Genomic DNA, 17,238 nt, shown 5'->3' on the forward strand with positions numbered 1-17,238 from the left:
GAAATAATTGGGTGAAGCGGCATGGAAAATTCAAAGTAAGCAATCGAGTAGGTGTACATTTTTCGTTTAGGTATCTGATTTACACGTTTTTAAGGAACTCGTGTTGTATAATTTATTTGAGTTCATCTTTTGTAAAATGTTGAAATTGTGTAAACTGAAATTAAACTTACATTGCTTGTATTTGCTTTGCGTTTCATGTCCACGCATTTGTCTGTAGTTAACAGTAAATTGGTATTGGCTTCATCTTAGGCCACTGAGGCCTTTGGCTAGATTGTGGCCAAGACTAAGCCGATTTATAATAACAACAAAAAATGGTCTAGGTAGGAAGTAATAGGCTAGTTTCTCAGGTCAAATTTAAGTTTCAGTCAGCTTCCTTTTAAGAACTGTCAAAACGATTTGTTTAAATGGAATTAAAATTACTATATTGCGTGCACTACATAAAATATTTTATTTTAATTCCTATTCCCCTGATTGCGTATTTTCGCTTTAATTTGACGAGGTTATATCACCGATCAGATTGAGCTGGGAAGCCAAAAGGGATGGTGTAATGCGTAGGTTGGGTGTTAAATTCAGGCTACGATAAATCGGCAACGCATTTGACTTTATCTGTCTATATAGTTTACATATTGCATATTCTTTGATACAGTTTACAGCTAGCTACCGAGCCACGGAACAAATAATAATCCGTGGATTCAGTAAATTTCAAACATAACCCTCTTGGCGGTTTTGTAATACTCTCCATGCACGTCTTTTCATTTCGTAACAAAATATGTTTTCTTTGAATAATTCTATTCGGTTGCAGCGTTCCGTGGAATTTCGCTCCGCTGACAATTTTGGCGTCCTTACTCATATTTCTGCTCCTTTGTGAAAATTTGTATACTATAACTGAAATAACGAACTTGTATATGGTTTTATAATATATCTTTTGAATTTAAATTGTAGTGTAGAAATAATTGCCTATTTTTAAATTAATGCCATACGATTAAATATATCTTTTTACATCTCGGTGTAGGAAATTAGACATTGGACAGGCATTTGATCTTATTTCGGTGTGTATTTTATTTCACAAGTATTTTGTAAATGTATCGTCAGCTATTTCTAAGGTTCATTAACCTTTTGATCGCCATTTGGCAAATACTGAAATGTCAAGCACCTGCACAAAGGAAACAAATATCCGGTGTAAGCCAGCAAATATAAATCTTAGGGCCAGTTGCACGTTGCACCAAACCGTCTGTCACCGAATTTAACGTTCGCTAAACTTTTTGTAAAGTATGGGGATTTCCTTGGACTTTCCATAAACTTCTGCTACATGACGTTGATGAGTTCTGGAAATGTTTGTACAAAAATTAAGGAAAAAGTTAAATTTGTTTTTATTATTCCTAATTTGTTACCAAGATTTTTTTGACGAATTGAGATATTAGTAAGTTTTATTTCGTCATTAAGGTTCTCTAGTATCTAAATTTTCTTAATTATAACAATTATCCTGTATATATCTTACGAAAGTCGACATGTTGGTAACAAAGTAGGATCAATTAAAATTTGCTGACGTGGCCTTGTACAAAGTTGACGGAAACTGCTCAGATGTGTCTGTTAACTGTATGGTTGATGCAACTAGCTGGTGGTTTTAATACAGTACACAATACAAATAATATAATGCACATACTCTTAAGTATGGTTTTTGTGTCAAAATGAAAACAAATTTTTATTAAAACGTCATGTCTACAGCTGGAATGTAGATCCGGGTATCTCCGTTAACTACATCCAAAAGAGAGGTATGGGTGCTATGGATGAGCCATTAGGCATTGTGAATGGCCCGACTAGGGCAGTACCTACCTCCAGGGTACGCAGACAAATGCACAAACGCTTACTACATATCGTCACTACTTTGAAAAAACCTCGTATCTCACTCTGCTCCTCAAAGTTAAAACGCCGTAAGTCTATATGCATTCCATACATACTTACGACAATTTTCTTTTCATTGACAAACGAAGATACAAGTTTTTTTTTTAAAGTAGTGACGATATGATATCGTTATAAATAACACTAGACTGTACTTACATTGTTTTGTTTGTTGCTGTTGGCGAGTTAGGTTACCAGAGCTCAACGAGGTGGTAGAATGTTACAGTCAGCAACGCATACGTTATTTTTGGAGTTGCAGTCATCCATAGGTTACGGAGACCGCTTAGGCGATCGGTATGCTTCTTTGCCACCGACGGAAAAGTAGGTAGGCGCTAGCTGCTTTTAAATCTTTATTTCCGAAAAAACCCCCGGCCGCGTCACAGTGGTCCGATTTTCATGAAATTCTGCTAAGAAAACTCCCAACTAACTCAGCTTTCAAACAAAAAAAAACTAAATCTAAATCGTTTCACCCGTTCGGGAGCTACGATGCCGCAGACAGACACACACACAGACAAACAGAAAAACAGACAGACAGACACTTCAAACTTATAACATCGTCGTTCTTGCTTCGGTGGTTAAAAAGGGGTTTTATCATACTTGATAATGTCACACCCATTTTTATAATAACTAAATCCTAATTACAGACTTGAAGTTATGGTTTTAGTTTTCGTATTCAGTTTCGTGGCTCCACGGCACGACTGAGTTTAATTGCATTGTCTGACATGTTCGAAATGGAGCTCCGATGATTAAATAAAAGCATACATACATACATCCATACAGGGTGTAAACCTAATACGGGTGAACCTCTTAACGGTGGTGAGTATAGGACATAAAAAATTGAATTAGATAACTTTTACTTAAAATTGAAATATTTTTTTTTATCCATACAAAATAATTCAGCCCGCAATGTAATACAAACACACTCGCGTTAAACGCTCGTTGACAGTTGTCATTGATTGTCATCGCAACCACGTTTACAGTACATTGCTGCTGGGAAATTTTTCAAAAATTCATTATGGGGTGAAAATTAAGAGTAACTCAAAAACACCTCTTAATTAATGATAATAATATTGAATTATATGCCTGGTTTCATTTATCGCCCTTATTAGGTTTACGCGCTGTATAATCACGCCTGTATCCCATAAAGGGGTAGGCAGAGCACGTGAACTACTCAAGTTCCAGTGCCACTCTTGAGTTGAAAGAAATCCAAATTGTGACATTACCGTGACAAAAAAAGCACACCGTTTTGTTTCATAAAAGCACTATTAAAATTATCCCGTTTGCGTAAATCATCGTGCATACTTGTGTAACGAACTTAACCACAAAATTAAAATTTTGAGAAAACCTTCGACTGCGACATAGTAGACCGATTTTCATGAAACATGGCTAAGAACACTTCCGACTATAACTGAGCTTTCAGACAAAATAACTAAATCTAAATCGGTTCATCCGTTCGGGAGCTACGATGCCACAGACAGACACACACACACAGGCAGATAGACAAACAGACAGACAGACAGACAGACATAAAACAGAACTTTGTAATCGTATAATGAAAAATTAAACAAGAAATTATGAATACCATGTATGTAGAGGTATGGCGGTATGGCCTTGTAAATGACAAATAAAAGTACCGGAGTAGAAATAGCGTTTTAGATGCTGTTATTACTAAATTTGTGGCCATGGTCAAATAATATTGTTGATCCTCTTCCAGATATTATGCACGCTAACTGCCAATGCCGTCACGTTTTGGCGTAGGTGGGCTCACACATTGTTCAGTAATTAATTTACTGTTTTATGGAGATGCCTCTCATTCAAATTTGATGGATTTTCCAATTTGCCATAATTGAATCAATCAAGTTTAGTACATCACAGGAACCGTTTATTTATATTTATCTAAAAAAAACATTTGACACAGTAAGCATATATTATTGATTAAATGCGATTTGTGAAAATATTTAAAAAATGCTTAAAGGACAATATTTTATAAAAAAAAGTTACCAGGCCTTTAATAAAGATACTTCCCAGCCCATGTGAGAAGTATTTTTTAACCCCCGACGCAAAAACGAAGGGATGTTATAAGTTTGACGTGTCTGTCTGTCTATCTGTCTGTTTGTCTGTCTGTCTGTGTGTGTGTCTGTCTGTAGCATCGTAGCTCTCGAACGGATGAACCGATTAAGATTTTTTTTTGTCTGAAAGCTGAGTTAGTCGGGATTGTTCTTAGCCATTTTTCATGAAAGATAGGTCTACTATGTCGTGGTCGGAAGTTTTTTTAAAATTTTAATTTTGTGGTTAGGTTATCTGTTTACTATTTGTCAATGATGACCATCAATGTCATTTTTTTTTACGAATCAAAGGTGTATTCGACAAACAGGTACGTTCGCCAAGCGTGTGGATGTCGTGTTCGAAATGTTGGAATACGGTGTTTGGTGTGTGGCAAAAACCAAGCATGTAGATTCGCTATACTCTAGAGGTATACCGCTTACTTGGTCGAATCAACTTTTTCTTGTCTGTTATTGCCATGGTTACGGTCTCCTGAGTCACGCTGCTTTTATGCAAAAATATGTTCTTATTGATGCATGTACATGAGACAAAAGATCTAATTTTGGCTCAAAGTAGTATCAAAACAAAACGAAAATCTGAATCGTGCTCCTCGTTCAGCTTTATCAAAAACAAAACACCTGAATGATACCAATCAGAAATAGGGGGTTTAAACAAGTTTATACAATACTTAAATAGACTTCCTAACCAATATGTGCCCATACGGTCGTATTCGACCCACTAAAACAGTCTGCTACTCATTAAAATAAGTAAACGATAAGGTTGTCACCTCAAAAAATAGGGGAAAAAATATATGAGTTGGGCACGTATGGGCTAATAAATTAAAAAAAAAACTCGAAATTGAATTTTTAGTATGCCATGTAAAATTTATCAAATTTTCCCGATCGTAAATTTAAAACAACTTTTATGGTAATATTTTTGGGGTTTTATTATAAGTATCATTTCATTAGCATATGTTTAAGAGCTAGGCTCTTATCTGTGGAGTAATCGCCAGTCCGTTCTTCTCTCTCGCTTTATTTTTAAGTTCCTGATACGTCACATTAACTTCCCTTCAACGTGGCCCATTAACGCGCGCCTCTGTCTTCCCCTCCGTGGTCTTTATAATAATAATATCTAGTATAAATATGAGTTCAATTTACGTCTAATGTCGACTCCACAGCTCGCTCACGTCTTACTACGCGAAATAACTCAGATGCTTAAATTAATACAGCATAAGTCCGTTTTCACATTATCTGATCCGATAGCGGATGTCAGAATGTAAAAATCCCAGATGGCGCGTGTAATGTATGGGGTATCGGTCCTACGTCCGATATCGGATCGGACAATGTGAAAACGCACTAACGGGTTCGGAAATTCGGCGGATTTTATACCTAAAATTCGGCCTCAGTACTTAAACCGCGTTGATGTTGCGTAGTATGGAGGCGGACTCCTTTTAATTTTGTTAATTACATATATATACCTAGGATTTTTCGAAATACCAGAATTTAGTATACAAAATTATAATATACAAATACATACGTAATTAAGTTAACTGTAAGAGACTAAATGCTGTATTGCAATTAGGTAATGAATATTTTAGTTGTTCCTTTTCATAAATTATGGGTTTTTTGCTGTAGATTCCGCGACGTCTGGGTACGGTAACAAAATTTTTAAATTTGTGTTCTCTTAATCTAAATAATTTTGCATTTATAATTTTTTTTCTGTCGATTTTTACAATTCCTGGATCGCGGGACACAAATAATGAAAACGATATTTTTTTGTAATAGCCGACTCCATACTGGCTGAGTTTTAGGTATAAACGCCGGCGAATTTCCGAACCCTAACGCCGTGGCTTGCGTGGGCGACGGTCGCGCGATGGTCACGCGACGGCGATGCGACGCATACGAAATCAAACCTTATCGATATGGAAGTATGAGACGCGACGGCGACGCTCGCGCGACCGTTGCTCACGCAAGACACGGCGTAAGCATAACAAACGCACGCACGATGTGACATAGTGTTAAAACGTAACGCAAAACGGCGCGGCGCAAACATTAATATTATGAAAGTCGCATTAAAATAAAATCAAATTTAAGATTAAAATATTGCTCCAGGGCTTCAGTTAATTTGATGGTTAATCCGATGTAAGGACGTGGCTTGGGTGCCAGCGGGCAGACAAGCGATTGGGGGTGAAGTTATTTTTATCAAGGTATCCATTTCTGGTTACAATTAATGTGCCGTAGGTGTGATTACTTACAAAATACCGGCAAAGTGCGAATCGGACTCGCCCACCGAGGATTCCGTACAAACTTTCAAAAGTTGAATCATGAAATGTTAACATATAACTCTATAGACTTAAATAAATCCCTCAAGGCTCAATTTCTCACATAACAAGTAATAATTTAATATACAATTTTATGATTAGACAACGTCCAAAGAAAATTAGGACAATTCGAATTCAATAGTTTACGACATATCGTAAGGACGCTCCTGACGTTACCCCATTATATCAGGAAAAACGCGATGTAGGAAATGAGCGTTCAACGTACAGCGACATCTATCGGAAAATTAAGTAAACTAATATGCACGAGCTCAAAGTATGGAAGGTGATTTTTACGGGTTAGTTATTTATTGCGTGAACCGATTTTAACCATTTTTCCTCTATTTGAAAGCGGTTACTTTCATTGTTATTCTGTAAAAAATACAGGTACAATAAACACCCGCAAGGGTGGTGAAATTGAAAATGTAAAGCTGAAAGGTTTTTTTATTAATAAAAAAAAATCCTGTAATATTTCTTATAACAGCCATGTTAGGTCATTTCATGAATTTTCGTTGGTAAACTTCGATGATAAGAAGGGCAGTACTTTTTTACATTTTCCTTCAAACATTTTTTTTTTCCTCGAAAAAAAATACAAAAAATTGTTTTGACATGTACATTGTACAGTTTGAGCTCTTTCTGACGACAGCCCACTCGACCTAGTAACTTGACATTTATACTTTGCTCTCCTCTCATTTTGGCCATTTTCTATAATTAATATTAACGAATGGTTAACGATGTTCATAACTATTCCAAATTTCATATCGATAGCATTAGTAGTTCTCGAGATATTTAGTAATGTGACAGACGGACAGAGTCGCACCATAAGGGTTCCTTTTGTACCTTTTACGGAACGATACGAAATCGAAAAACATTTAAGGTGCACCGGGACAATTTCGACTGGGGGACAATTTCAAGTAATGGAAATATTTTCCACGTTTTAAACTAGGTACATATTAAGTCTATTAACCACCTGTTCAGTCGACACATTATGGTGTCACACACATTAACGGAAATTATTTCGATTCGTTAAAATTGTCCCCCCGTCGAAAGTCCTTGTGCACTGTAATAATAACCACAAAATTAAAATTTTGAAAAAATCCCCGACCGCGACATACTGGAACGATTTTCATGAAACATGGCTAAGAACACTCCCGACTAACTCAGCTTTCAAACAGAAAAAAACTTAATCACAGACACACACACAGACAGACAGACAGACAGACAGACAGACAGACAGACAGACAGACAGGCAGACACGCCAAACTTATAACACTTCGTCGTTTTTGCGTCGGGGGTTAAAAATAATTGTATTTGCTCCACAAATTTTGCAGGGTATTGAGGTTCGCTGGCATCCAAAACTCAGCCTACACGTACTATCAAAACATAACATACAAAAAAAAAAAAAAAAAAAAAAAAATTCAGTCGAATTGAGAACCTCCTCCTTTTTTGAAGTCGGTTAAAAAATATCTTAAAATGTTTATAATTAGAAAGAAGTTTTACATTTTTTTGTCGGTGACTTGAAACTTCGTGAACAGACATGATATTAAAATATAAGAAAACTAATTTAAGTGTAATTTTATAAGAAGTTAAAAAGTGGTTGAGAAGTTACAGAGGCAATCAGTTTTTTTGTCATTTCAGTCCCTATAGTTTAAGACGATACGATACAGGTCAATTTTCCATACAAACGCTCTCGACTATTTCTTCCCTGGTTTTTGAAGATAGAGCAATGATTTTTTCAACACAGATTATTATTATTTTTATCTGTGTCGTACCGTTTTGTTTTTTATTGTTATTTTTAATTTAAAAGACGCGAGAGCCAATCAAAAATTTCTAAAAACGGCATTTTTCAATATGGCTCAAAAAAAGGTGTGATACTCAAGATCGGTAACAATTAACCAAAAAATCTAAACGGTCCGATACAGATTATTTTCATTGTTATTCAGATTCTCAAATTTCGTTCAGTTTAAATAAGTTTTGAAGGAGGAAACAGTCGAGAGCGGAACCTCGATTTTAAAGATTTTTTCGCAATATCTTTTAACTGAATTGTTCTTAATGGACCTTTTTTTATACCTCTATTTAACTGAAATTCCCAAATTGAAAGAGGGACTCCTTTCCATTTTAGCATTTTCGCTCCCGTAGAGTCTTAAGGAATGTTCTCGATTTTTCTGTACTTACCTGAGAGGTATATGAAAGTAAAGTATAAGAAATCGAAGAGTTACTACTCTCCAATTTCTTATACTTTACTTTCATATACCTCTAAAAAGAAAAAGAAAAAAAGATTATTATTTACCAAACAAAATTTTCTCATACTTTACTAAGTATGAGAAAATTTTGTTTGGTAAATAATAAATCTTTTTTGGCGTTTATCCATTTTTGCTTTCGTCCCCATATTGAACATAATCGTCCATTATCGTCCGCTCTTTAATTATTATTAAATCGAGTTGAGTGACGTCACCGTCAATTCTTTATTTTATATCTTTCAACCCCACTTTTAAATAAAAATTGGTTTTAAAAATAAGCACTGATCATGTTTTCGCTATAACTATCTGATAGCTTCTTTCGTGCATGATAGAAGCGATCAACCAAATCTTTGCACTAAGAAATGGCGGAAAATTCTAAAAATGTAGCGCTCACCGGTCCATTGTTTTCATAAAACGCATGCCTTCCCAAGGCACTGATCCCAACGCGAGCTATAAGTATATTAAACTATGAGCTATCATCAGCTATAAAAACGGACAAAAGATAATCACTCCCGTGTAAATAAAAGAGACACGGCGATGTTTGTAGTTACTCGCCCAGCGGTGAACCAGTGGACCACTGCCTACACTACACCTTGACGTCGACGGAATCATCGACAAGCCATAACACTTAAAAATTGATTAAAAATGTAGGGGCGAAGGTTTAATTTCTGCAGAGAATTTTGCGGCATTTTTAAGTGCCAAGATTTGGTTGACCGTCTATCCTATGTGTGTGTCTGTTTGTTTGTCCGTCTTTCACGGCAAAACGGAGCGACCAATTGACGTGATTTTTTAAGTGGAGATAGTTGAAAGGATGGAGAGTGACATAGGCTATTTTTTATCTCTTTCTAACGCGAGCGAAGCCGCGGGAAAAAGCTAGTATAAATATATTTAAGTACATTCAAGTTCTCTATTGTACTATATTCATGAATATTTTACATCGGTGGTGTAGTTAAGTTAGTCATCGAAATATTTATTGTCCATAACATTGTTGATCCAGGCGACGTAACCGGCGGTGCGGGTGTAGATCCCGTACTTGCCCCGTTTGCCGCAGCCGTCGCCGAAACTCGTGATCCCCTGGAACATCAAAACCCATAAATAAAAGGTGCTGCTGTGATGCTGATATGAATATAACAGTAAATGTTGATGAAAAGGACGCTTATATGATTTGAATTTGCTGGACATGTGTAACTAAATGCAATCATTTTTATCGGCGTTGATATTACAATTCGTATCCCTCAATTTTTTAAGACTTCATGTTGATGTCGACTTGAGGAGTAACCTGTAGTCACCCTTTGTCTGAATAATGGCCGTCGGGCCAAACTAGAAAATTAGCCGACATTAAATGTCGATACTAACTCTACATTATCCCAAAATTTCATCCTTGTGAAAATTAGGAAGGTCTGGCAGCTCTGGGCAGAGCTCTATTGTGAATTTTATGGAAAATGCTTCATCGCACTTTCATTAAAGAAAACTGCAGGAAATAAGAGAAAGGTATCTCCATCAAGATTTTAATTTGATGGCCTACAACCGTAGTTAGTACGTACACCTACTATTGAAGTCGCAGATTTGAATCCTGCAAGGATTTATCACAAGTAGTTGCTCCTGATCTACGAATATTTTCTATGAATACACGATACTATTTGTCCCCATTCTATGGACAGGGAGAAAGGGTTGTACAAATGGGAACGATTCATTCCCATCCTTGACCGTCTCAGTTTCGTCTTATCTACTTTCAAATACTCGTACGACAAGGGGACGTTTAGAGAACATTGCTTATCTAAAAAAATCGTTCAGAAACGAAACATAATGTTTTCTCATGAATTTCACAGCTATTACATTTGGTTCTCTGCATTACAACATACCTCTTAGGAAAAAACCCTTCAAGGGTGATGAAAATCTAAATTTATTTTTAAAAGTCGCTGAACAAATGGGATGTGAAAAGAAGAAGAATAAGAGCGATGGAAAAAGGAGTATAGCCTACAGTTTCATTTTTTGCTTTTGTTACAGGGCCTACTCGGTAATAATATGACTAGAATTCTTTAGGTACAACTCGGTGTTCAAGACGAGGGCAATTTGAAAGTTTTAAGCTGCTTATATTCATGGCTGTTTGGGGGATGTTTCGTTAGTTACAAAGGTGGTGTAGATTTGTTTATGAATATAAAATATTAGTTTAAGTTTAGACGCATCGACGCCTAACGAACGCGAACATTTATGATCAATTATCCAACACTGCTCTGTACAGTGTACTGTGGTTTAATAGTTAATAACTTTGAGATCGGCCCTCGCATACCAGGAAATAATAACGTAGACTTGATATTTTGTTGGTTACTCATCACCTGGAGTTACTGGGGCCTGATGGATTGTTTGTTGATACAACAGTATCATAACAATCACCACTTAGCGTCTGATAAACAATGCAGACTGAGTGCAATTCAGTTAGTTTATTCAGTGAAATTTAATACTTGAAATGTCACAAACTTAATCGTAATCAGTACGTTCTAAATCTGTACTCTCAGAGTTTTTCCTAGTTTTTAAAGCTTAATTTGGTAAACATTTGATATGTTTAAAAAAAACTTAACTGCGCAAACTGTATTTTTTATCATGCAGAAACGTCTGTTAGCGATATTAGGAAAGTAGTCTTAATTTAAAAATATGTTAACTGCGCAAGTTGGAAGTAATTAGGACACAGGAAAAGTTATTTTTGACTGATTCATATTGAATCGATAGGAAAAGTGATTTTAGGGTAATTTTAGTTTCATTTCACTAATTTTATTATTTTGTTACAAAGAATCAGAGATTTCATTTAGTCACCATATTATTATACTACTTGAAACATTCAAATGAAGCTATACTTGTATACAAACGTTGAAATTGATCAATCTGTGACAACCTAAATACCTAAACTCGGTGAAAATTAAATTATGGTTAGTGTTGGCGCTCTCAAATTATCATGCCGCACGCAACTGTTGTTTAGAAGGCTAATGTTGACTACATAATTATTTAAGATTTTGATCTTGTTTTAACACGACCTTGCTATAAACAGTAATAATCCTTAGAGCCAACGGGCCGCAACGGGCATTAACGGACAAGGTGAAATAACTCGCATGCGATATTTGACTGGAAAGCTAATTTATTTAGGATGAGTTCGGGGGGCCTATTGACCAGGTGGGAGACTTGAACGGTAAATATGTATAATATTTATTTTCAGTTTTATACATATCGTCACTACTTTGAAAAAATCTCGTATCTCACGCTGCTCCTCAAAGTTAAAACGCAGTAAGTCTATATGAATTCCATACATACTTACTACAATTTTCTTTTCATTGACAGACGAAGATACAAGTTTTTTTTAAAGTAGTGACGATATACATAGTTGAGTGATATTGGAATGCTAAGTAAATGAATCATTCGATTTTGGCACTTTTTAAAAACAATGTCTGATCTTCTACCTGGTTAAATATCCCGAAAACCCCTATCTAACCTTAACTCAGCAGTTCGCAACGAAACGAATATCGTATGCAATTTAGCGCACCATCAGAATGACCTTTTACTTTCTGACCTTCCTCAATGCAAGGAAAATCGCATGCGAGTTGGCGTACCGTCTGAATGAGCCTTTACTTTCTGACCTTCCTTCACTCCATTTAGATGTCAGCTTGTAAACTCGTACCAGATAATTTAAACTTGGACATCTTGGACACTTCGTTGGCAGTGTCACAAGTTTCACATTGACAAACACTCCGTTTTCGCATTTTCGTTTTAACAATTTCCGTAAATTTTGAAGTAGAAGTAAGTAAAAAAGGGGTTGTCATGTTTTTTGAAAAACAAAAAGTTAAATTAAAAAATATTTTCTCTTTCAGCAGAGACCTCTACAGGTTGAAATAATAAGGTAAGTAATTTATTTTTGTAAATACTTATAATGTTCATGTTTATTCACTTTCTAGGTCCTCTAAAACAAATCATAACCACAAAATTAAAATTTTGAAAAAACCCCCGACCGCGACATAGTAGACCGATTTTCATGAAATATGGCTAAGAACACCCCCGATTAACTCAGCTTTCAGACAAAAAAAAACTAAATCTAAATCGGTTCATCCGCTCGGGAGCTACGATGCCACAGACAGACACACACACAGACAGACAGACAAATAGATAGACAGACAGACGACACAAACAAACAGACAGACACGTCAAACTTATAACACCCCGTCGTTTTTGCATCGGGGGTTAAAAAGGACCGTTCAAAGATGGTTCAAACTTTACAGTGACTTTTGAGGTCATAATGAACAACTTTTACTCATCATTCGCCTGCCCTTATCCCATTCATTTGGGGTCGGCGCAGCATGTCTTCCGCTTCCATACCTCCCTATCATCCGTCATTTCATCATTCACTTGCTTTCGCTTCATATTGAACAACTTTTACTATGGGACCAAAATGCTGCGGGTTCGTTCTCAAAAAAGTGGCACCGTCAGGGTAAAGTGAATGAAAAAAAATGAAAATGGTTTTTTGTACCTTTTTGGATTTAAATATGTTTTTGAGTGCATCAATGATACGGAATTTGCAGGAGGGAACGAAATAGTCGTAAAAACGTAGAACTTATAGCGAGTTGAAATTTTAGACATACAGGAGAAAGTGAATAGACAGGGTAGCAGGGAAAACGTGGCAGGATAAAGAGAGTTTGAATACAAAAACAAGTTTACCACTAATAATTCAACGTATATCGACTATTATGATTTCGTTAGGATTCAATTTTTTTTCTTTAAGTAGAGACAAAAGCAAAAAAAAGTATTTTTTTAAACAATATCCATTATTTTTTATTCAAAACAGTTGAAGTACAGTAAGTGATATCTGATTATTATTTTCAGTCACGATGCCTGCAGTGTTTGACTGGTAGAGAATGCCTTAAGGCATTATGTACACCATTTTGTACTTTTTTATGTAATAATTTTATGTAATAAAGAATAAATAAATAAGTACCTACAATCACAGTCTTGAAACAACAAAGCACATATCATGATTCACAATGTGAGTTGTACTTGTGCATGTAATGCCTGCAATGGCTGCCCCAGTGGAAGAGTTGGTTCGTCTCCTTGATGTCTCCTTGGTAACATATGTCGAGATAATGAGGTCAGTATTTAAAATGAGGGCCACTCTAGAGCCGGACGGTGTGCCTTGGCTCTTTAAACATCTTGGAAGTAGATTACGTGGCCACATTGACGACTGCCTCCGAGAGGGTATAAATTCTCGTTGGAAGGTGGGCAGACTGTGCCTTTCGAAAAAAGGGTAGTCCAGCTGACTGTCCCTTAGGATACCGTCCCATTGCCCTCCTAGATGAAACTGGCACGATGTTGAGCGCATCATCGTAAGTCTCATCTACTGCTGTGCACGCATTTTGAAAGACACGTGCCCAAACATCAGAGATCGGGTTCTGGGAGGAGCGATAGACGCAATTGATGCGCTGCATAAATACAGCGGTCTGGTAGCAGAGAAAAGGCAGGGAGCTATCGCAGTATCTCTTGACATTGCCAATTACTTCGGCTTTCTTCCTTATGTGGTAATAAAATAGGCGCATTGCTTCCACGATGCGCCTTTCTATTTGAAGATCATCATTCACCATAGGGCATTACCTTGCAGATAGAGTACTGCTCAATGAATCAGGAGGAAGATGCCTAGAAAGACGAATGGAGTGTGGTGTTCCTACCGGCTTACCCACATGCATATTCATAATAATCATAACCTACCCACAGTTTTCCACAGGGGTCGGTACTGGGCGCCTGCTCTGGAGCATTGGCTTTGACTTGGCTATCAGAGTAGTCCAACTTCTCCGCATGATCACCATTTGTTATGCCGATGACACAATAGTAGCCGTGAGGGGAAGAAAGTACCAGGATAATAAGGAGAGCCACAGTGGCAACTGAGCTCACAGTTAGGCGCATTAATTTGTTTGGGCTTGCGGTGTTACTTGCCACGACCGATGACGTGGTTTTCGAAGGAAAGGTTGGCTTCTGTCCGAAGAAAGTGATTGCTGCCGACCTAGCCAAAATGATAATCGTTGACGCTATACGCCGATCGAAATGCAATCTGGTTCTGTAATGCCTATATGCAAGAGCGATAGGGATGTTGCCTTGCCTATTGGCGGTGAGGCGGTCCCTCTTACGCCCCAAATTAAGTACTTGGGCTTAAATTCAAACCAAAATTGGTACTCCGAGGAAGATTTTATCAAATTGGTTCCTAGCCTCGTCGGGACTGCTTCGGCGCTGAGCAGACTATTGCCCAATATCGAAGGACCCAATGCCCCATATCGGCGCTTATATGCGAACGTCATCCGAAGCGTGTATACAAAATTTCAGCTCAGTCGGTTGAATATTTCTGCTTCAAATTGGGTTGCAAGATTTGACCTCAACATACATACAAACATACATACATACATACATTGCAAGTTAGTAAAAACCATGTCAAAATAGCTTTTTTTACTTGTATTTCTTTATCCTGTCAACAGTCACTTTACCCTGCAGAGTGATGGCAGGATAAAGTTACACAGGGTGTAGTGAAAATCCGATTAACTAGATATTATCTCCGAAACTGTTGATAATACAACTGTCATAATTTTAATATACATAGTTATACTTCAATACAACATTAAAATGTTACTGGTAAAAAAACTGCCGTATTAATATTTTAAAATAATCATGCCAGAATAAAGTGGACATACCTGTTACAAACTCCGAACGTCACACTTTGAAAACTTCTAACCACAAGACCGCAGCACAAACCTTTACACCGGCGGCTAGAACCATACTGGCTACGTGTTTTACGTATATTAGGGCCTCAATAAGACTTTCTGTGTGTGAGTGAGGTGCAATACCGCGGACGCACAGGATATGGAGAAAATATCGCTGGACAAACTTTGAAGGTGAAAATTAGTGTTCAAAAGTAATCGAAACATCCCGTGCAACGTATATTTAAGAATATAGTAGTCTATTCTCTACAAAAAACGATATTTTATTATCATAAAACTGCAATTTAATAATCTATAGAGCGAAAACTTGAGCAGTGTCGCGTTGTGACAAGGCAGGGTACAGTAGAAAACGGTCTTCTTTATTTTTTTTTTTTTTTTTTACAAAAGTATTATATTTATAGAAAAAATATGTGTTGGCCTCGATGTGTCACGTTAATGCCTACTTATGAAAATTTTAATTATATGTGAAAATTATATATTTCGCATACTTTCTATTCAAAAACGTGATGGCAGGGTACGATGCCACTATTTTGAGAATTACCCTGCGATAGAAATGAATGAAACAGCCAAATTTTTATTTCACCGTGTTAGGTAGGACGTCAATGTGTCTTTACAAAGGCATTTTGTTGGATTTGGAAATTTTTATGTGGTTTCCACTCAGAATCGCGAGCTCTTTCAATCCTATTAGGAGAAAAAAAGTGTCCCAAGGTTTTTTTTCCTATTCCGTTACCATTTTTTCACAGATTTTGTATGGCGGTAACGGAATGGAAGGCTTGAAAAATGTATGGAAATCTTGGGACATGGCCCATTTATACGAAACTTAAACTGAAAACAAAAACACTGAAGACGTATAAAAATTTCTTACAGTAATTTTATTGTCCCTAGACATACTGACGGAGAAGTGACGAGTTTGACTTTTACTTGAGACAGTGCCTTTTTAAATTTTCCTTAGTACAAATATGGCGAGTGGAGTCAAGTGGCATTTACTGCCATCTCTCGACACTCGGTTAAGACAAAGAAAAATATGTTTTCGTTTAAATAAAGAACATATATTTTTCTGTATGATGCCGAGGTCGGTCGGTTTTTTCTTAGACTACATTTTCTCTTTTCCGGATTTATATTATACTAGTTTTTGCCCGCGGCTTCGCTTGCGTCAAATTCGAAAATTGCAGTATGCTCCATACAAACTTCCATCCCCCCTTTTAGGGAAGTGGGGGGTTAGAAAGAGACAACAATTAGCCTATGTCACTCTCCATCGCTTCAAGTATCTCCAATTAAAAAACACGTCAATTCGTCGCTCCGTTTTGCCGTGAAAAACGGACAAACAAACAGAAACACACACTTTCCCATTTATAATATTAGTACGGAATTGGTACAAATCCAGCTCTTAAAGGTCACACGTTAAAAATATTTGTTCAGCCAGTGATTATGTAGTAAAGTTACTGCCGTTCCCCGCTAAGGTAGTTTCGCGGCTAAGCCAAGGAATTATGGCAGAACTTATTTTCCGTTGCCCCGGTTTATCTTGAAAGCACCGAATTCATTTAATACTCTTTAAATAACGGTCAGTCACATTTTTATTTACAGATTTATGGACCATCAAGAACACTATATTGTTAGTAAGGTAATATGAAATAATTTTTTCACCACACCAACTGGTAAAGATCAATTTTGCTATTCGAAAACGGATACCAAAATTGTATTTTATCCACAAGAGTGCAAATTTCATACAAGTTTTAAATTGATGCCTTGAGCTGGCTGGTAGAATTTACCTATAAATAATTATTTTGAATCATAAATATTGAATAAATTGATCAAATCTCATTTAGTTTGGTGTTTTATAGTCAGTTTTTTGTTCGTGTTGGTGTGGTGAAAAATTTTGTATTTCACTCTGTAGCAAAGTTTGTTTAACCTTACGTGCCTTGAAACCCTCGCAACGCTCAAGATTCCAATTTATGAACCACTCGTTACGCTCTCGGTTCAATGTTGGAATCTTTCGCTTGCT

At 36.6% G+C, this 17,238-nt stretch overlaps 1 protein-coding gene across 2 annotated transcripts in view; it reads right to left on the reverse strand.

The window, feature by feature from the left end:
* Positions 1–8,941: 8,941 nt before the first annotated feature.
* The window catches only part of LOC125226587 (vitamin K-dependent protein C), a 102,846-nt gene continuing 94,549 nt past the window's right edge, over positions 8,942–17,238 (reverse strand). Inside the window, exon 12 of one of the 2 annotated variants that reach the window (XM_048130590.1) lies at positions 8,942–9,573. In XM_048130590.1, coding sequence (XP_047986547.1) covers positions 9,454–9,573 — 120 coding nt within the window. In that variant the 3' untranslated portion in view covers positions 8,942–9,453. The remainder of the gene's footprint in view (positions 9,574–17,238) is intronic. The other variant, XM_048130591.1, reaches the window with a different exon arrangement.

This window comes from Leguminivora glycinivorella, chromosome 5 (genome assembly GCF_023078275.1).
Source record: "Leguminivora glycinivorella isolate SPB_JAAS2020 chromosome 5, LegGlyc_1.1, whole genome shotgun sequence".
Lineage (NCBI taxonomy): Eukaryota > Metazoa > Arthropoda > Insecta > Lepidoptera > Tortricidae > Leguminivora > Leguminivora glycinivorella.